The 22,009-nt window shown below is 26.1% G+C and overlaps 3 protein-coding genes across 4 annotated transcripts; all 3 read right to left on the bottom strand.

Annotated features, from left to right (window-relative positions):
• Window positions 1-725: 725 nt before the first annotated feature.
• On the bottom strand, window positions 726-11,402 carry LOC105196968. Its single transcript, XM_011163133.3, has 3 exons — window positions 11,089-11,402; window positions 3,127-3,265; window positions 726-2,072 (listed from the first exon to the last, which is right to left on the bottom strand). The coding sequence occupies exons 1-3, from the start codon at window positions 11,141-11,143 to the stop codon at window positions 1,922-1,924; spliced, it is 345 nt and encodes a 114-aa protein (XP_011161435.2). The 5' UTR covers window positions 11,144-11,402; the 3' UTR covers window positions 726-1,921.
• A 965-nt stretch (window positions 11,403-12,367) lies between these two features.
• On the bottom strand, window positions 12,368-15,232 carry LOC105196967 (protein singles bar). 2 transcript variants are annotated; one of them, XM_039455006.1, is made up of 5 exons: window positions 14,937-15,232; window positions 14,589-14,745; window positions 13,658-13,840; window positions 13,300-13,440; window positions 12,368-13,038 (listed from the first exon to the last, which is right to left on the bottom strand). In XM_039455006.1, exons 2-5 carry the CDS (start codon window positions 14,724-14,726, stop codon window positions 12,961-12,963), a joined length of 540 nt encoding a protein of 179 aa, XP_039310940.1. In that variant the 5' UTR covers window positions 14,727-14,745; window positions 14,937-15,232; the 3' UTR covers window positions 12,368-12,960. The 2 variants fall into 2 exon arrangements, with proteins under 2 accessions (XP_039310940.1, XP_011161434.1); XM_011163132.3 differs by having other exon boundaries at window positions 14,589-15,230.
• A 361-nt stretch (window positions 15,233-15,593) lies between these two features.
• Window positions 15,594-20,920, bottom strand: LOC105196966. The gene is made up of 5 exons (XM_011163131.3): window positions 20,650-20,920; window positions 18,381-18,476; window positions 17,212-17,382; window positions 16,586-16,705; window positions 15,594-16,279 (listed from the first exon to the last, which is right to left on the bottom strand). Exons 2-5 carry the CDS (start codon window positions 18,450-18,452, stop codon window positions 16,205-16,207), a joined length of 438 nt encoding a protein of 145 aa, XP_011161433.1. The 5' UTR covers window positions 18,453-18,476; window positions 20,650-20,920; the 3' UTR covers window positions 15,594-16,204.
• Window positions 20,921-22,009: the final 1,089 nt, after the last annotated feature.

Here is a 22,009-nt window from a genome sequence, read left to right as displayed (position 1 = left end):
TTCATATCTTAACTATAAAATATTTCTGTACAATTTAGTCAACAATAATATAATCATAAAAGTTGTACGTAGCAAATTTTTATATTATATTAAATGTATGACTCATTTATTATTTCTACACACACATATACATAAAGATAACGTTATTTATTCCCGAAAAAAATTTTTTTATATAATTATACATAAATATATAATAAATGCGTTATATATATATAATACATAATAAATGCATAATTATATATATTTTTATTTAACATATAATTTTAACATAATTTTGATATATATGGATATAGTTTATATATATGGTTATATATAATTATATCTAAATATATACGAAAATTATGTGATAATTGTATATAATTACATATAAAAAATTTTTTCTTGGGTTATTATAAAAATAACATACTTCATGATGTGATTTTATAAATTCGTAATTTGATATCAAAATTTTTTAAGCAATTTTAGATTTTCTTATATTTTCATAGTTATCATTAACAATACGTGCCTCTAAGAAATCAAATTACAATTACTTTAGTAATATCAGAAACTCAGATTTGACGTAATCGTAACAGCCATCTAATGCAAATTCAATTATGCCTAATTTCTTCATCTCTAGATAACTTTATCCATGAGATATCTTCAAGGAATGTGATAGTTTCTAATAAAATTCTTATATATTTTGTGTGTCGAAAGTTATGAAAAATATTTGTTAGGTACATAAAGAGGTTTCAGTAATTAAAGAAAACAAATTTTTAGTTATGTGACGATTATTAAATTATTTCTATCTCGACGATAGCTATTGGAAGATGTGGAGAAATAGAGCATTAGACAAATAATGATTTGTAAATCACAGCAAAAAACACATATACATATATCATAAACTCTTAGGAAGTAATATGTATCTTACATATTCTAAAATCGCTTAAGTTCGGTTTGGATTTGCAATATCTAAAGTTTTATGTTTATTTGGACTTTTTATTTTTATTAAATAGATTATTAAAATTTCTTGCACATTAATATGCATTTATGATTTTATTTTATCGTTAACATGAAATGAATTTATTGAGAATGAGAAAAGAGAACGTTACAACAATAATACGAACAAAAAATTAATTTTACGCTTATTGAACGTATTCTTCAATACGTGCAATATTTGAGAAATTGTATCGTGACTAAAATGGAAAAACCAAGAATGCTGCTGCAGATATTAATGTCATCTTACAACAATATTTTTTTCTCATAATATATATATGTAATTAAATTAAATAAAAAAGATATAAGAATTCCGATTTAATTGTATCGGATTATGATGTCAAAAACTAATCAAAGGTTTATATAACATTTCAAATAAATTAATTTCTTTGCACGTTATGACTTGTGTTGAACAGAATATTTATTTGTGAAGTATTATATCATTTTGTAATATTATTTTGTAAATATGTGTAAACTGTTTTTATTTGTGAAAGCTGCTACATGAACAAACATTACCTCAACTCAACTTGAAGTCTTTCGTGAACACAATTTTATTAAAAAGATTGTATAAATTTTTGAGATTATTTTATCTATGCATTATATAAATTGTGCTTTTCTAATTATGTACATCATTTATGAAAAACAAGTGTATCTCTGTCCAGATTAACTTTAATTATAAGTCGCCATATCCATTATTTCGAGTTTATCAACTTTATTTATGAAGTACGTATACGTATTATTAGATCACATATTTTTAATAAATAATGGACATATCTTCTTAAAAATTATAACTAATTGTAAGAGAAAGTTCCAACCTTCTAATACCCTTATATATATATTTAATACTAGCTAATCGTTTCAAGAGACTAGTAGTAGTCTCAATTTTTTTATAAAGAGTTTTTATAAAACATGTATAATAATTCTTTCAAATTTTTTGTTGTTCCGATCATCAAACTATAGCATCCCTTGCCATGAACGCGGTATCGCCGACGCCATTGGGGCACATATTTGTAGTCAAAACTTTTACGTCATCTTTCCGGCATCTTGCAAGCTGCGGCATTTTCAGTTTCAGTCTTCTCCTCTTTCTAGAATCTTTCTCTCTGCAATAATGGCCGTGATAACAATAATCAATTTTATTCCCACGTTACGAAACATTCTTTTATATAAGTATATCGTCACGTTTAAATTTGCACCATCTATTTAATCCTTTTGCGGAAATCTAACATTTTTAAAAAAATTGGTCATATATTATGTAGTTATTTTAAAAAAATTTAAGGTATTCCTAAATATAAAAATAAGGTCAAAACATAATAGGCAATCCAAAAAATAAAATATCAAATTATAATGAAAAGTTTTATAAGAGTTTCTTCCTCGTATCTACAAATATCAATAGCTTTTTTTTCATTAATATTTATTTTTTTATCATTAAAATATGAAAGATTTGAAAAATACGCGTGTCTATACATTATGTATTATTATATAAATATTATTAAGAATTTATATTTATATTTGATAATCACTATGCGAAAGTAATACTCAATCTGAACTGAAACCAGAATGTGATGAATATTAAGATGTAAAAAATTTGAAAGAGCACAGAAATAGTAATATAAATTTCTATACATTTTAATATAAATTTCTATTTATTTTAATTTATTAACGTGATTATATATTTCTATTAAACTAAATTAATGTATTACTATGATTATAATATATTAATAAATTTAAATAAATTTATATCAATAAACTTGTATATTGTTTTACATTAATAGATATCATAATTAGTATCTTTTCTTATATTTTATATGTTGAGGAAGAAATATTTTTTGTTACTAAGGAGTGCATTTTTTTCTTTCACAAAATGTCTAATCCCGACTCGTTACCGTGCATCATGTCAAACTTTCCATAAAAATTTTGAAAATTTATTACATAAATAATTTTTTCTAATTTATTACAATATTTGTCACAATACGTTTTAATTAAAATTTAAACAATTTTTTTTAGACTAATACGTGTATGTCTTATTAATCCCGAAAGAGTTGAATACGAGTAGAACTTTCTGTTGTGCATACTGAACGAATGATTAATGCTATTGTTTACGTAAAATTATTCAACAAAGTGCTAATGTTTTGAAAAAGACTCATTGTTACGTACTGATGTTTGCAGTCTATGAAGATACCCATCGAAAACAGTATCACTATAGCCACGATGATGCCGATCACAACGACAACCAATGTTACGATCGCGTCCTCTTCCTCGACGGTGAGAGATGTCTTTGACGTGGACATGTACACTGAAAGAATTATAAGAAAACATTTACAATGCTTTGCATTATATCGAGAAGATGTCTGGCCACTGTATTCTGCATGCCTAAATTTGTTATCATCAATATACTTGATGTTCATATACAGTATAAAAACTAGCAGAAATATTGTAGCAATATTGCTGTAACATTGCTTTGCTGTATGAGCAATGTCTCCACTTCTTATTTTAATCCTTTAGTAAAACTTCGACATATTATTTGAAGATAACACTAGGAAGAACGTGCCATAAACGAGCAATCCGTATCTGAATTGATTCACGTGAAAGTTGAATGCGGTAGTAAAGGTTTTGCGTGCCACAGCGGAATGCAAATCCAACTGGGAAAATTCCAATTTTTTAAAGATTGAATAAAATTGTTATCGAGAATTTTTGTCCTTGCTTATTCGAATTTGAATTTAGATTTAGAAAATAAGCTTTTGTCGAGACTTAACAAGACTCACAAATTAGATTTTATTGTAATTTATAATACAAATTATTTTGTTATAACATGTATATGTATGCTTAATAATGTATAACAGATTTTTTTAATCTGAAATGAATAAATTACAGTAGTGTAATTCTATTTTAATTTCAAGAAATGTATCTTCCAAATTAAAAATGAAAATGTTTCAAAAATAGCACACCGTTTTTCCTGTGTTTTAACTACATATTACAAAGAATTTAATTATGATTCTGGATGAAGTTGAATATAGCCTTTTTTTACTCTGCAATGCTAATTGTAATAAAGTAATATTTGTCTTTATTAAAAATTAAAAAAACATAATTTTATATTTTAAAAAACATACAAACATATTAAAATGTAAATTATAAAAATGTTTATATAATTATGCAAAAACTTAATTTTGTTTTTTAGTAAACAATTGTGATCTTAAAAACAAATCATTGTGAACATTGTTATGGCAATACTAAAATGTTTTACCGGATTTATTATGATAGAATCTCCATTATACAAATGCAAACAATATTTTGTATTGTCTAATTTATTTAAAAATTCTAATTTTTTTTAGTTTTGTCCAACTAGACTTATAATTTATCCCACTGTAGGCATTGTGCTATAAATATTTTCTTAACTAGCACGCATCGGTTTCATGATAACTGCAAAGTAAAAAAAATTAAACGCGTGCAGAGACGGAAAAACGTGCCGGTGATGGAACGTCAAGGATCATACAGTGATGTAATATACATATCCGATAAGAATGTTTCTTATGCAAGTGTGGGCATAAAATTCGTGCTTCAATATATAATCACAGCGTTGATGCTTAAAATACAGCAGCTCATAATCATATAAATATTTGGAACCATTTAACTTTAACATTGAATATATAATAATATATTTTTTTATTTTACGTAATTATGACTATATTATCACTTAATTAAATAATTTATTTTTATAATTTAATTTATTTTATACAGAGTGAGGTATCTAATAACCTACACAGCTTAAATAATTTGTAAATTATGCGTTGCATAAAAATTTGTTACATACAAAAGTTGTATGCAAATTTTGAGAGTGTGACAATACATGTGCTTTTTTTATAAGTGGAGGCGTTTAAGATGGATTTGAAGATCAATTCTAGTTTTAAATAAAATGTTAGATTTTTGTTAGTTAGAAAATATGCTAAGTAAAACTACTTATATATTAGTCCTATTACTACTTATATATTAGTCCTAAATATAATAATCTTGTATAACTATATTAACATATTAAATATTATATATACCTTGACAAATAATTACTAAAAACATCAATTACAAGCAAAAAATGTCACAGACATAATTTTATTAATTTAATAATTATTTTAAATTTGAATACTAAAATTACTTATATTGGAAACAAACAATTAAAAGTTTTGAAAAGTTATTTACTGCTCAAATAGACACTTTTCTTAGCCTTGTCTATAAATATAAGAGTGTAACATTCCGCCAAGACTTATTGTGTGAAAAACAAAATAAAAAAATTAGCAACTAAATTGAACGTGCTTGCTTATAATTTTCAATCTTTCTATTCATTATCGTGTAACAGCCTTTCATTAGCAAAATTATCCTACTTCCTAGAGAAAGGTACTCTCCACGTGCTGATATGCCACATTTAATCAGGGACAAGCAACTTTAGACGAGAGGCGTTTCCATTATGCTACACGCTTGTGTTTGTTCGTTGAAATCAATGTTGTCTAGTTCGGTAAATTTCATATTTATTTAATTTATTATTGTTACTTAATTAATTCTTTATATTTTATTATTTTAATAGATCATTATTATTTACTAATATTGTAAATAAACTACATTTTTTAAAATAAAATACTACGAAATGATACTACAAAACTTATATTTAATATAGTACGCAAGCAAATATAATATCAAAGTGCTAATTTTTAAAAAAATTTAAAATTAAAATTAACGTTACATTTCAATTATTTTTACCGTAATACTTTACGTAAATTACGAAGTAAGCATGCATTACATTAAAATATAGGTCCGATTCGAAAGTTGAGCGTTGAGAAACATAGAAATTTGGGCGCTTTCTTATTGCTCAATAAAAGATCCGATGGATTTGTCATGTACTGATCAATCGATATTTTTGTCAGTTTGCCAGTTTGATTCGGTAATAAATGCGCACGTCCGCAGCAACTGTATACGTATATATTATAACAAACCTAAACCAAATCAGTTCTTGTAATAAACAGTTTTGTTTCTTTGCGGTTTACAATACAAAAGAAAAAGTTTTCTCATCAAATTGCGAATAATATTTTCCGCTAGAATCGCTGTTAATTTCTGTAAATAACTCTCGCTTTCTTAATTGCTTTAATTAAGAAAGCGAGAGTCATTTGCAGAAATCAACGGCGATTCTAGCGTAAAATATTATTTGCAATTTGATGAGGAAGCTCTTTCTTGTGTATCGCAAACGTTTATCATTTCTAAAGAAAGCTGAATGTACATTAGAAAACAAAATATTACTAGAACTCTTTCACAAAAAACTAAGTCCATTTTAAAGATGTACAATCTAAAAAAAAGTGACGTATATTGAGAAAAATTTTATCACTTTTAACATGTATTTAAATTCCATAAAAGATCACTATTAACTTTAACTGCATAAAATTAAATTAATAAAAAATTTTTGAAAATTGTAAGTTTTCATGTTTTTTATACATATTCTTAGATTTGACGTTAAAAAATCGGACATATATTCAACTTAAAAAAATAAAAATTGTAAATAACAAAAATGTTATAAAAGAATAACAATTATAATATAAAAAATGAGAAAACTTCTATTAAAGACATACTTTATAGATATAGAATATATATTAATTTTTTACTTCATGAGATATATAATTTTTAAAAATTTGTAATGTGTTAAACATAGCAACAACGTTTTTTTCTTCAGTTGATAGCATTTCTGCATTTAATTATGCTATCTATTCTTCATTATTTTTGTGTTATCTATTTAAAAAAAAAAGAAATATTTGCTACCAATCATAAATGTAAAATTATAATTTAAAATAAAAATTTATAATAATGCTTAAATGTGATATAATGTCAAAAGTAAATAGATTTTATTGAAAAGGTAAAATTGTATCCAAAGCAATATGTAAACAATGATTAGCTTAACGTCAAAATGGCAAAAATAGAATATTAAATTACAAAAAATATTTAAATAATAATTATTATTACATATTTTAAAAAGACATTTAAAGAATTCAAATAAACTGTATGATTGGCGTTTCATTCCTGGTGATAGCTTTTTCAGAATTTTTCAGATATAATTTTTCAAAATTTTAATATAAATTTCAGAATTCTTTAGAATTTCTGTAGAATTTTATATTTTTTTAGAAAATTTCTTAGACATTGTTTTATTTAAATTGGAACACTTTTTAGAAATATATTGAGAAAGTTAACATCTTTTCTAGATTTCTTCACACATACATAAATTCTAAAATATCTTAAGATTTCTAAGATTCCTCATTCTACGTTTTCTCATAAAATCTTATGGAATCTAAAAAAAATTTAAAGCATTTTTTTATAAATTATAGTATGAGAAATCTTAAAATTCATAGAATACTTCAAAATTGACATAAATAAAAAATTTTAATAAAAAATGTAAACTTTCTTAGTATTTCTAACAAATATTTCAATTCGTAAAAGAATTCTAAGAAAAATCTTTACCAGAAATAATCAAATCATTTGAAGACACCGTACAACTACAAAACCTGCACAACTATAAAACCTGTTGCTACTTTTCAACTTCAATAAATCTCCGTGAAATCTAGTTCCAACTGCTTAGTTTTAAATTAACATTTCTATAACAAGCTAATAAGTACATGTTTCTTTTTTCTAATTAAATTTTAAAATCTTTGACAAGTAATTTAAAAAAGATTTAAGTATCAGTCATCATTTTATTAATTTTTTTTTAGCACTCTTAATTAAGTTCAATATACCGCAATAAATCTCTATAAATAAATAAGAAATCATTGACTTATAATTACAATAATTTTTACAAGAGCTTGTAAAATAAGACTTTTGAAAATTTCAATTTGTATGTCTAAAATCTATCTTCTAAATAAATTTCATTAATTTAAATTATCACCATTTTCATCTATATCCTTAAAGCATTTGAATATACATATAAGAACATTCCTAGATATACAAAAATAAATATTTGAAGACTGCTTGAATGCGAATAAAATTTTAGAAAAATAACATGCTACTTTGAACAAAAATTGATACGATATTCAATAAAACCGTACACGATTGCATTTTATCGCTGCGGCATTAAGTTTCGTCTGACGATGACGTTCTTGACGACAGTACGTTTGACCTAAATACGTTTCGGTATGACTTACAACTGTAATTCGATTCCACAGGAAACATTTATAACGCCATACGGAAAGAACGATTTTGTGGAAGTATTTAAAAATTTATAACACGATACAGATTTTAAAAATAATTTTGTTTAGATTATTAAAATAATTATAAAAGACAATTCAAGCATTTTATGCAATGAAGCAAAAAGTATTGATATTCTAGTAATTAACTTGATAGCCCTACATGATTATTTTGGTAGCTTAATTTGATTGAACAATCGCAAAGAAATTTATCGACTCTGTATTTCTTTGCTTCATAGATGTATAATTATACATATATTATATTTAGATACTAAAACCGCGATCTTACTAATACATATAAAAATTTAACTGAATATAAGTAAAGATAATTTAGTTAAAATTATTTTTATCAATATTCAGTTAAATTTTTACACATATAGATACCTTAATATAAGAGCGTGCTTTCAGTATATATACATCCAAGAGAATAAAAATAAAAACTTAATTCATGCAAATTTTTTTTTTAATATTAAAAGTTATATAAATAAATTTTGCGATAGATGAAAGTGTATCAATTAATTAGATAATAAATGTTAAAAAATAAAAGAGTAACGACAGACAGTTCGAGAGGCTTATATTTTTCCGTATAACAGCGGAGTTTTCCGATTGAAAAACCAAAGACATACGGAATTTCTTTCCCCACTTTCAGCTATGCCTCCGCGGAATTTGTCTCGCCGTCGAGTTTTTGTTGGAATCGCTTTCACGGCCAGTACCTGCTGTCTATCTCAGGTCTCAGATCGCAGCATCAGACTCACCTGATGCAATGTATAATGTAATGATCTGGGGCTTACGGACTCACGAATTGGAATGTTTGCGCGCATTAATGATCCAACCTTCTCTCGTTGGCAACACGTACCATCCGATCACACATGCATCGCCGATCCCCCAAGGTCTCGGCGAGAATTAATTAGCGACCTCGTGGATGCTGAATGACCAGTCTACCTTGCTTAGGGCGCGAGCTACTTTCCAAGTTCTTACATTTCTTTTTTCTTTTTGTGCCCAGTAAACAACTAACAGTAACATAACATCAGTATTATAATTTTATACACACACACTCTCTCTCAATATTATAAATGCAGTATAATATGTGCTGTGTGTAATAATTATATTAAGTGTAAAATTATAATATTATATTACTGTTAGTCCCCATTTACTGGACAGTTTCCACATTTGGCATTACTAGCTTTTGTCAACCATTGCATCATGTCAAAGATCTTTAAATGTTTTTTATTGTCTTGGCAAACCCACTGCACCAACAACCAATATCTTCTTCAGGTTTTCAAGCTTGTTAGATAAATCAATTTTACAAAATTTAAAAATGAGAAAATCTATTTATGTCAGTTACCTACTTAATGAACCTACTTTCACTGAACACGCATATTTTCACTCATTTTGCGTTCCTATTAAACTTCTCTCTTTTCTTTTCGTATATCAGAATATTTGCAATCTGTCTCTTTTAAGACATTAAGTAAATATTATGAATAATATTAAACATAACATTTAACAATATCAGCATAATGTTTAACACGTACAGTAAAATCTACCGATTGAAGTCACATATTAAGAACTTTGAAAGTACAATAATTATTCAAGTACAGTGTTATATGTTATAATCTGGGAAAAATTGATCGGAGAATGAGCTAAAATTTTGTACTAAAATCTAAAGGTTTCAATCTTTATATGTCTTCTCAGATTTTTCCTTCCTCCAACAATTCTATAAGCTGTTCGACTACACTTCCAATCTGTTCACGTTAAATATATATTTTTTTTTCTTTTAAGCTTAGGATTTAGAGGTCATTTTTAATTACTTTGTTTGGGATATATCTCGATGTTCACGCTATTATTCTTACCACTTTGTTTTAAAACTCTCTGAAATTTCAATATTTAAATTTTTAGCGCTGATCCCTCGATACCATAGATCCACACGGGCTTGATTACGTTTAGTCTTCTTAATAAGATCTTTTAATAATTCACTCACTTTGCGCAACTATTTACTTTCTTAATAAGATTTTTTTAATGATAAAGTGTACGCCATCTTATGTCGAATAAAATATCTATGATTAGATTAAATGACATAAAAATTAATCGAATAGAACAAAGAACTATTGTTATTAAACATTATTATTAATTAAAGAACAAAGAACTTTGTACTAATTAAGATTTATTGATCATTGCATGGATGATTGCATGATGAAACATGGGCAATTTTGTAATCATGTAGCAGTGATTGAGGTTCAATAAATGCGGTAATATTCGTAAACGCGTACATTATGCATTTCTTTGTTAATTTGTAATAATTAAGCTATTTCGTTAACAAGAATAATGTCGATGTTTCCAAACGAAGCAGACATTTCGTTCTTTCTACTATTTGTATTATGATCATAGTTGAACATTTCTCAGAAGTTCGCTTTAGGAAAATATTGAGCGTTATAACTGTTTATTTGTATTGGTGAAACTCTTAGGTATGCCTTTACCTGAATCGGGTTTCTTTAAGCTTCTCAGTGTAGGAAGTTCTTTTTAAGTCGCTCGAATAAAATTTTAGATTTTTCTTTGAGAAATGTTATTGTCGAGACTTCAAATGTTATCATTTAATGTTATTATCCTCAATTTTTAACAACAATACAATTATTGTGTATGCATAATTCACGGAATTTAAGATTAGTATAAGCACTTAAAATATTTAATAAATTTTCTATTTGCTTATTGGATATTGATTTATAATTTAGATAAGCACAAACACACTTTAGTGATAATTCATCATTAGCACTGTTTATACAATTTATATTCTTATCGCTTGACACATGACATCAGAAAACGCCTCAACTTTGATAAGTAATGAATAATTAAAATGATGGTTAAACAGCAATTTGGAATATTCCTTAATCACTTTTTTTATTGCTCTAAAGTATATTACCTTCTGTCGGAGCGATGTTCATGCTACCGTTCACATTTCTAACGTGCGCTTCCATCCTTTACCACTTTTCCTTTGTGAAAGGGAACAATTCTGAATATCTTCCTCTTCTCGTTCCACGTTGTCCCGGTTAAAGGAGAAAGAAAAATCGGCAGGAAACGGTTTTGATTGTTCCCGGAGCGTCTTTGAACCTCTCGGCGCGGCGTGTCAACCAGATCGAGATCTTGAGGTGAACTGTCAGCCAGTAGCCACACGTTCGCGGTTGTGCGGATACACTCGTCGAGGCGCCAACGAGAGTGACGGAAGGGAAGGTCGAACGACAGCCGGAGCAAGGGAAAGAAGAACGTGTGAGGAAGGGGGAAGACACTTGAGAAAGTGAAACAGACGAGCACGTGTATATGAGATTTGGAAGGGGCACAGAGAGAGCGAGGGGAATGGAAGAGACAGAGAGAGAGAGAGAGAGAGAAACACGGTAGAGACACGGGGTCCGCGAGATCCGTGCGATTCCCATTCACCATCCCGGGTCCAGGTATACACTGGTACGGAATTGAAACTCTTTGTACAGTCCGCGGTAAAAGAGAACGTAAGACACGACTGATAAAGGCGAAAACGGCTTTCGTGCAGAAAAAACTAAATCTGTTAATTAAAGATGTCTCTTGTAAATTTGGTTGCATTTCTCGGGAAACATTTTTTTATATATAATTATATATAACAATGTATAAAAATTTTTTTGGGTTTGGAAATAATTGTTATTATTTATTTTTTGCAATCGTGAATCGTAACAATAAATAAAAATAAATATTTGGTTATCAATATTTGCAAATGTAAATTGTACAAGTATTTGCTTTCTAAATAGAATTAATAATACTTGTAGGTGTACGCAATAACTCCATCAGCAGACAATGTTTTTTAAATATTTTTTAAAATATTTATTCTTCATTATAACGTTTTTTAAATATTTAAAAAACATTTAAAAAATATTGTTTCTTGATTACAAATTTTTAAAGTGTCTCAATTGCATAATTTTTATTAATAATTATTGCCCATATTATAAATAAGATCATTTGTTGTTCAATATAATAAGTATCTTGATCGTAATCAAAATTTCAGAATTAATTCTTTTGAGAATGCAATCCAAGTAACAGGCTAACGTTATTTTATTGTCATTTTAATGTCAAAATGACCTCTTTGACGACATTTTGACGTCAGAATGACGTAGCTTGTTACCTGGACAATATTTGGAGATATTACGTCAAAGCGGCCAATAAATATTGTCATCATATTTCTTATCGATGTTTATTTCATATCACGTATACATCAACGTAATGAAACTGAATACACAGGTGAATCATCAATCATTTTTTTAAATATGTACCATCCATTTGGTCACCCACGTAAATACGGCAGCACTTTATGACGCATCAAATTTCAACGAAACAGTGATTTAATAAGCATGTCAAATACGCCTCAAATTGATAAGCAATACTATACATGGATATGCTACGATTACGTGTAGTTAGTAAAACTGATTTGATTCCAGCTTACCATATTTCAACTAGAATAGCGTCATTTAAAAAAATAAAATAAAATAATTAAATAAAATAATTAATTTGTAAAATAATATTAAATAATATAAAATAATAATATTATTTAATAAATATTTTATAATCTTATATCAAAATTGTTAATCGATGTATCTTATAATATTAGTATACTATTAATCGATAAATTGATGATTAATTTAACACTCAATTCTGTTTCGAGATTCGTGCTCCAAAATATCATTTAATGTTGTTATATAATAGACAGGCATTTATATAATTGCCACATCTCGTCGTAGAATTATACGGCTGGCATTCTCGTGATTATCGTAATTTATCTTCCTGTTTTGTAATGCACAAAGGATAAATAAGCATCCGCACCGTGTAATACTCCCACGACGCCACTTAAAATCTACAATATACAAATCTATCACTTTTAATGTTCTTACAAATAAAATACTCTCAAATAAAAATATTTATATCAAAATTGACTAAACTTTTGCTTTTTGCTATGCAGTACAGAGATACATCAACTTTTATTGTCAGTATCATGTTAGCACGATTTATTATAATTCTTTTTTTTTTAATTCTTGTTTCTGGTTAAGTGAGCAAATAATGACACAAATTAGTGAAAGCGTTAAGTTTACGATTTGCGATTGACTAACAAACTTACATAAGCGGCTGTCATGGCAGGATAAACGTCGAAGCCGGGTATTAAATAATACTCGGTCATTAAGAACAATTTGGTAGCAAAAGCTAAGTAAGATGATGAGCTTAAGTACAGGAAGCAGGCTAAAGAATTGAACATCACCTCCTGATATTAACAAAAGAGGAAAAAATGTAGCACATAATTCTTAAATTGTAGCATTTATAGAATAAGGATATTGCTTATATTATGCCATTATTAAATTTAATAAGTATAATATTTTAACAATTCAACAAAAATATTTTGAATTATTTAAGAAAGGTATTTAAAATATTTTTCTTTGTATATAATGTTTAATTATTGATTGGAATAATTAAATACGTACAAAAAATGATGATCGAATCAACTTGTAAGATTTTTCAGAAATCGTATAGCAAGCGAGTAACAGAGCGGAAGTCAGGAAGCAGGCGGATGCCGTGGTCAATGATCCCTCGAAAGCCGAGCCAATTTTTGAACTATATCTTAAGCCATAATTAATAAGCAGACTTTGAATTAATCCACTAATTACCTGAAATTATGATTTAATGTTTTACAGACAATTCTAAAATTAAATGTATATAAAGTTATACACATAATTTGTATATTAATTTTTATATATTTAAACACATAAAAAATTGTATACAATATTTTTATGCAATACACACCTACATACACAAGGAATCCCCCTATTTTAATCTATCATCCTCTTACCTTTTCAGATCAAATTAAAAATATATTTAGACAAAAATATACAGTCCAAAGAGAAACAAATAAGTGATAAAATTAATTTTGGAAAAAATAAATTTTTTAATATTTTTTTAAATAAGCAAAATCTCAAGGATAAAACTTCTACAAAAACATTTAATTCCTTGATATTTCGATAAGACTTAGAACAAGTCTCTTCAAATTTTAAAGGAAAGAGATTATTCAAAATTTTGCAAAAATATTAAGGGTTCAAAAATTGATTTTTATAAAGTCAGTGGAAATATCTATGAAAGTTTTGCGTTCTGTAAATGTTTGAAATCCGATTTAAAAAAAATTTATGAAATTAAAAGGTGAAAATTTACGATAGTTACAATTAGTTTTATCTTGAAATTGATCAATCCAATAAAGGGATGCAAATATGTATGTTTTATGTTGCATTTTATTTTAATTAAGAAATAAATTAATTTTTTGGGGGGACAGCTAGAATTTGCGGCACAAGGATGTATGTATTACATTTATTATACGTCTCTTATAACTTTCGAACCTTGTATGCAAAATAAACTGTAACTTACCGTTTCACAAACTTTTATGATTCCTGGCAATGATTTAAAGAACTCCACGTGTATACACGTGCAACATCTAAAACAGCAGCAACCAACACCCCCCGCGCCGTGCGTACCAGAGGATGACATTTTAATTATAGGTGCCATATTGTTTATGCCTATTATTCTGTGTTGCAGACAATTAATTTAATGCTCACTTCTGTATATTGAATTGCAATATTCGTTAAATTGTTTCATTTATGACCTTTCCAATGATCTTTATTGTAATCGCTCCACTTAATAAATATTTAAATGTCTGTCCTCTTTCTCTTTTTCTGGAATAATTGAATTTATAATACAATAATTGCCTTCACTTACACTTAAAAATAATTTCTTCCAATTATTTTCTCAATGCGATAAAACAGTTTAATGTTCAATCGTTTTTAATGTTTAATTTTTGTTCCCTGATAGCAATTTTTAGAATTTAGAAGAACACATCGCGCGACCATGACCGACGATACTTTTAGACTGACTGAGGGTGTAGGCCTGTGCATCCACATAGTCTGAATGTCGTTGCACCCCCCGCATAGCATTTGACACAAGGAAAATTCGTATCTATTTCTGGCACGTGCTATACTCATGCCAGAGCTTAACACGCTTTGCCCGCTCGCTTTGGACAGATGACGGAAACACAAAAAAGAAAAAAGAAATTGAGTAAATAACACGAGTATATATTTCATTATAATTATGGCTACAATTTTAAAATCTGTCAGAAATTATAGATAAATCGTCTATCTACAGTAAACTTTAACAATAATATAAATGAGAAATAAAAAACGAAATAAAGTGATGCACAGCATCAGAAGCTTGTAAATTATTGCATTTTAGAGAGTTGAGCAAAAATTAAAAAGAAAGGATGAAATAAACTCGTTTTTTTATAAAAACAATCGCTCTGTAATCTGTAAATTGGATAATCTGATTATCCAGTTTATTCAAATTTTTATGTGAATTCTAGCAAAAATTAAGTCATTTACATTCTTTCTTAATTATTTATATTTAATAAACATAAATATTATGTATACATGCATATAAAATAAATATGTCTACATAAAAATGTATTTTGCAAAAGTATTGATTGATAATGTAAGGATGAATGGCGCATTGATACAAACAGAAGATACGCAATACAAAACGTAGATGAGATTTAAGGTAATGTCGAGATCGTGTGTTTCTTATCATAATTTTATGTTAATCTTTCATTTTCAATTTGCAAATTGTTATATATATATACATATATATGTATGATAAATAACTATTTTATTAAAATAGATAATTAAATTAATGACATATAGTGAGCATTTCAACTTCATTTTTGTCTAAAGACAATCGTATAACAGCAAAATGTTTATAAACGCTATCAGTGATTCATGAAAGATATAGCAGATATAGAAACATTGTTCGAAACTTTCTCGACATCTGCTAATAACAAATATATATAGTTACACAGTCGAAATTCTTTGTACAACGTTTTTACATTGATTTAATTAAATAAAATTTATAAAACATATAAGTCTGGTTTGTAAAAACAAATTACATACAAATAATCATTTTTACTGTTTAGAAAATCGCAAATGTTTAATAATTTGTTAATCGTCTCCATAAGTGCCAAAGCCCAAAATCGCGCCACAGATGTATAAAACGGTGTTTAACAAACAGCATATCTAAATAAAAATAAATACATTTTTTTAAATCTAATAATAAGCATAAATACGTAACATAAAATTATGAATTATAATATATCTAAACTTAGTATTATTTTTTATTACTTTTTTTTATTTTAGCACATTCTTACTAAAAAAAAGATTAACTTCAAACTGTCAAAAATATTAATAATTTTTATTTTGTATAAGTTTGTTATACTCTGTAATATAATACGTGCAAACTATTGTAATAATGTGTGTATGTTTATTGTATAATAATTTTAATTATATTCTATTTTTTATGAATATAAACAAATAATTACTTACACCAGCTGCTAATTCCGCCTTATAATTATGAACCACAATTTCGTCCCTATGTATGTGTACCATTAATGCTATTGAACCCGAAAGTAATAATACGGATGCAATGGAATGGTAAACAAGTTCCTGTAAGTTTAAAAAGAATTGTCAATGTAATTTTAAAACTAATTTATATCAAACAGCTTTTTTTAATAGCGGTTTTTTAAACATTATTTAAATACGTTCTATAAATTTAAAGCACTATAAATTACTTTTTATCACTTTTTCTCATTTTATGAAGAACTAATAATTATAAAAGTATATTAAATCGATTATCAAATTAATTCCTTGATATTACTTTTCTATTTTCTAATTTAGAAGTTGCATTGTTTGAAACTAAAAGTAACAACGCACATTTCAAATAAATTAGAAATTTTATGTAAAATCACAGAAGAAGCATTATTTCAGTACAAATGTAAGATCTTGCTGCGACTATGCTTATGTGTGATTTTTCTCAATTTTAATTGTATTATGTATAAATCGCGATCTTGGTTCTAATATTGATTATTGTAAATAAATTATATTATTATAAATAAATTACAAGTTACAAATTTATGGGTCACAATTTTATTTGCGTATATAAAATTACTTACGTAAATTGTTTTAGGTATAATGGATGCAGCAGACGGAGACAACAAATAACTAATGAAGAGAGTAAAAGTTCCAATAAAGAAAGTAGATGTTGCAATAAGGAAGTATAATTCTGTAGTATGTACACCATTAAACTCATTGCCAATAATTCCCACGCAAATTGCACCCACTACCTGTAAATAAAAAAAAAAAATGAAAGATACAAATACCTCATATGAAAAGTAACAAGGTATCAAAGTATATTAAGGAGATTCTAAGTCATTTTGTTTTCAAGATTAAAAGCAATAATTGTGTAACCAGTTTTTGTATGTATTACTTTTTTACAAATTTGGAAATTCTATTCCAGAATTAAGGTATACGCATTGATACATCTGCAATACGCAGAGAACGGAAAACATTTTTTAAATTTAAATCCTTTTTATCATTTATTAGATTAATATGATGTTCAGAGCTATCAAATTGTGATAATATTTGCTTAAATGCTTATAAAATTCTTACAGTCTGTATTTACAAAATTGAAGTCTCCAGATATGTGAATTACTTTAATGTTACATACATGTATCCGTGTACAAATTTTCAAGTACACTAATTTTTCATATTAGGTATTAAACATAGGCAATTAGAAAAATGATGTGTTAAAAAAAATTGTATTCTATCTATTTAGTAAAACGACTTTAGAACCCCTTTAAGTACTGTTAATAACACAATATTAACATATTTAGAAATATAAATTGCAGTTATTATTATTGCATAGAAATACATGCACAACAAATATATGCATATTACAATTAATAAATAGAAATTGATGACTTAAATTTATTTTATTATGTAAAATATATATACATATACACGTGAAAAATTATATATATGTTTCTTTTAGCCAAGAACGTTTCTAATTATTTTTCATAAATTTTACATTAAAAAAAAATATAATATTGATATTTTAATTAAACGTTAATATTCATTATAATTAGAATTTATCATGATTTTTTAAATTTCAAAGTTGTTTGTACTTATATTTTACTGCAAATTATATTGATTATATTAATATTATTTGATAATTAATTACTCACATCACGTTTAAAATTAACATTAATATTTGAAATAATTAAGAAATCACATTAACAATTTACATTAATAAAAAAATAAATAAGACAATAATGACATATACCAATTGTATGATTTTAAAAATTGCGTTCCAACTTTTTAAATAGTCAACGTTGATGATATAAAAATTCGACATCGTTGTCTCGTTCTAATGCCAGTTCTGAAATCAAAGATAAATTTTTCTTATAGATAAATTATAAGAATTCAAAACCAAAAATTACATGTAATATCATTAAAAATAACACCACAGCGTCTCTAAAAGCTATACTTGCATATCTGCTCTTTAAATCTCGTAAAATAAAAAAGCATCCAAAAATTATACAAGCTTTATTTTCACCCTTTTAGAGTGACATTTTGCTCCATGAGATCTAGGGAGTGGTTATACAAATTTTATATACTTTTCTTTCTAATAACTTTAGTACGTTTTTCTGTTTAATGTATCATAAATAATTATACGTATATAGAGTAAATATTTGTATTCCTAATAACACTGATAGATAAAAAATTTGTATAAAGTAATCTTAATTAAAATAGTCTTTTTCAGTGTTTGAGAGTTTTTTTAAGTTTTTGACACGTTAAATCCAAATCTGTAAATAAAAATGTTTTGTCATATTAAATTTTTGAAAAAAATTAGATTAAAACTCTTTGAAGAGTCGTATTTTAAATCTAAATTTGTTAAAAAAGATCTAATATAATAGAAAATTTTCACTTATTGATTTGAATTTAGTGTATCAAAAGTGACAGAAAATATTCTAATAAGAATTATTACAGTCAACCAAAATTGTTTTTATTGATTAGTTATATTAAATTTTGTAGCATAGATATTGGATTTGTAATTAACAATGTTACAAATTTTTATGAAATTTATATAAATTAAAAAAACTCTTTATTATTAGAGTTATAACGTTTTTACAATCTTTTGAAGTCAAATGTTTTATGATAATTAAAATTCTACACATTTACACAAAGAACTTTCTGAATTGAAATTAGAAAATTATTTATTATTTATAACAATATTTAACTGTAATTTTATATTGTGGAAAAGTTTTTTTTCAATGTTGTATAAAGACTGCGATAGAATGATAACTTTACAATACGATAAGACTTGTATCGTATCTGATAAGAATTGTAGAAGGATTAAATACTTTCCGCGTTGTTTCTATCGATTGCCGCGACTTAATTCAAGCAAATTTTTCACAAAATATCTGATATACAATATAATTTTCATGTAATACACACTTTTACTTTTCTTAAAAGTGATAAATATTTTCTTAAAATAATTTCTTAAAAGTAAAACTGATAAATATTATACCGTAATTACAAGAAAAATTTGCTGTGAGATAACTGTCTCATACAATTCGTATTATACGAACAAATTTTGAAAATCTGGAAAATTTAACTTGTATTGTATTTAACTTGAAAAATTTGTTTGTGTGCCTTTTAAAATAATTAATGCAATTCTTCAATTTCAAAATAGCTTTAAAATCTACTTATTTAAAAAAGAAATTTTGTAAGTTTATTATATAAAAGTAAAGCGTAACAGATAACGTTATGATTATAGAGAAATAATAAAATCAATAATAAACGAAAACTTGGAAAGCAAAATTATTTTCCTATATGAGCAAGCATCGTAATCATAGATTATTTTTAAACACTCGGCACACACACGGGTGTAAGGTGTGAGCTAAAAATTTATCGCAATGACTTTGATTAATGCTGAGTCGTATCTGTTACTATGCTCGATAAATTCTCGTTCACACGAACTTGTTCTTGCACTCTCGAAGATTCTTCACTGAATGCGTCACCAATTATAATTTTATTGTGCTATATTCATTACTCATGTTTTCCAAATCATTTTATTATCTAAATTACAGGTTGTTATACCAATAAAATTAATAAATTTGTTTTTTGTCTTTTTCTAACTAAAAAAATTTTTTTTAATTAAATTATATAAAACTAAAGCAATGTAATTAATTAAATAACAAATATATTACATAAAATATATCTTTATATTCTATAATTAAAAATTAAAATAATGAAATTAAAAATCTATGATCACAATAAAAAAGCTATATCTAAACTTACTCGACAATATAAAAAAATCTTATTACAATTTGATTGCTGCAATATTTTTACAGAAGCTTAATACAATGATTAACCAATTGTTATAACTTTTCTATTTAATTTAATAAAATTATCCATCCATTAAACATCTTTAATGAAATAAAAGAATTGTTTACACGGTGATCCCACAAATAATCAATTAAAATTCATACTCATGATTATCCTGATTAGAATGTATGATGCACATGGTACATGAAAAATGTACTAACCTCAAGGAAATACGTTGTTTTACATCGGCAGTTAACGAGTGACTGAAGTGATATACTTTTAGAGTGCGAGAAACGTCACTGATGATATCATACAGATGGGATTGATATAATATCGTTTGATAGTATTCTAGTAACTCGGTTATTTGTCTTTTCCTTCTTAAAATTATTAAAAAAATATCAAATGTAAGAAATTCCTTATTATTATATTACTCACGTTAGTATGGTTCAATCAATACGATTACTGCAATATCAAATTAATCAATATTATATCTATGCTATTAATATTATAAAACACATTATTAATAGTATATTTTGTAATATATAATCAGATTTTTAATACATAATTAGATCAGTTGTTATAATATTTTATACCTTCTTCCATGCTTCCATTTACACAAAACGTAATAATTTAATAAAAATTATTTATTTATTCTTATAAAAATATTCAATTTTTATAAACATAATGTTATTGTATATATAATTAAATACTCTTATTTAATATTATAAACCTTAAATTCCAAAAAAACTTATGCATTTTTATCATTACTCCTCGTTATTTATTTTGCAGTATTGACGTTATCCTTTTTTACTTGTTACTTTTCTTTTCCTTAATTTCTAAGTAAGATTCCATTCTTTATCACTTTTCTTTTGCGTTGAAAGTAATAGTTGCGAATTTTTTACTTATCTTATTTCACAAGGTATCAATGAACAGAGAAAACAAATTCTGCAGAAAAGAAACAAAAGCACATTCATATTTGGAACACCTTTGACACCTCTGCGTACCATTTGGATTGAGATTCTGAGGAAAACTGTGAGCCACAAGCCTGTCACACGCTGTCGTACGATACGCTCGGTGTATCGGAGTCAACGAGAGTGACAGAAAGGCAGAACAAACGTCAGAGAAACAGAGAAAGGAATAGGTAAGTACGAGTAAAAAAATATTTGTGAGAGTGAGATAAAGTGGAAAAGAAACCTTATATGCAAACTATAAAGATAATGTATTTTTTATTATGATTATTAGATACAGGTATATGCATTGGAGCAATGTATCGTGTCATGCATTGGCAAACAAATTTTGTACTACTTCTATCAAAGAAAAGCCATTAGGATGTCTGACATAAATAGCTTTCCTATAAAAATGACTGACTTTTAACTACATACAATATAAGTTTTTTTTCATTTTAAAGGGTCTTATAAATTCTAGCACCTTGGAAATAATTAAAATGTTTTTTATAAAAATTGAATAAGTACCAAATATTAAATTTTTGGGAAACAAAAAATTTATCTTCAAATCATTTATTGCATAAAACTGTAATTATTTTTTGGTAGTACAAATACATAAAATAAATATTTATCTACA

Source organism: Solenopsis invicta, chromosome 11 (assembly GCF_016802725.1).
Source record: "Solenopsis invicta isolate M01_SB chromosome 11, UNIL_Sinv_3.0, whole genome shotgun sequence".
Taxonomy (NCBI): domain Eukaryota; kingdom Metazoa; phylum Arthropoda; class Insecta; order Hymenoptera; family Formicidae; genus Solenopsis; species Solenopsis invicta.
This window is presented reverse-complemented; position numbering and strand designations above follow the sequence as displayed.

Coding starts and splice junctions, on each gene's coding strand:
- LOC105196968 (XM_011163133.3), bottom strand. CDS start 11,143: ATGGAAGCGCACGTTAGAAATGTGAACGGTAGCATGAACATCGCTCCG. Junction 3,266..11,088: donor GAACATCGCTCCGACAGAAG/GTAATATACTTT, acceptor TAATTCTTTCAG/TGTACATGTCCACGTCAAAG. Junction 2,073..3,126: donor TTCATAGACTGCAAACATCA/GTACGTAACAAT, acceptor CCATTATTGCAG/AGAGAAAGATTCTAGAAAGA.
- LOC105196967 (XM_039455006.1), bottom strand. CDS start 14,726: ATGGCACCTATAATTAAAATGTCATCCTCTGGTACGCACGGCGCGGGG. Junction 13,441..13,657: donor TGATTCGATCATCATTTTTT/GTACGTATTTAA, acceptor TGTTAATATCAG/GAGGTGATGTTCAATTCTTT. Junction 13,039..13,299: donor CTGCCATGACAGCCGCTTAT/GTAAGTTTGTTA, acceptor TGTATATTGTAG/ATTTTAAGTGGCGTCGTGGG.
- LOC105196966 (XM_011163131.3), bottom strand. CDS start 18,452: ATGTCGAATTTTTATATCATCAACGTTGACTATTTAAAAAGTTGGAAC. Junction 17,383..18,380: donor TTTTTAAAATCATACAATTG/GTATATGTCATT, acceptor TTTTATTTACAG/GTAGTGGGTGCAATTTGCGT. Junction 16,706..17,211: donor TTATACCTAAAACAATTTAC/GTAAGTAATTTT, acceptor TTAAACTTACAG/GAACTTGTTTACCATTCCAT.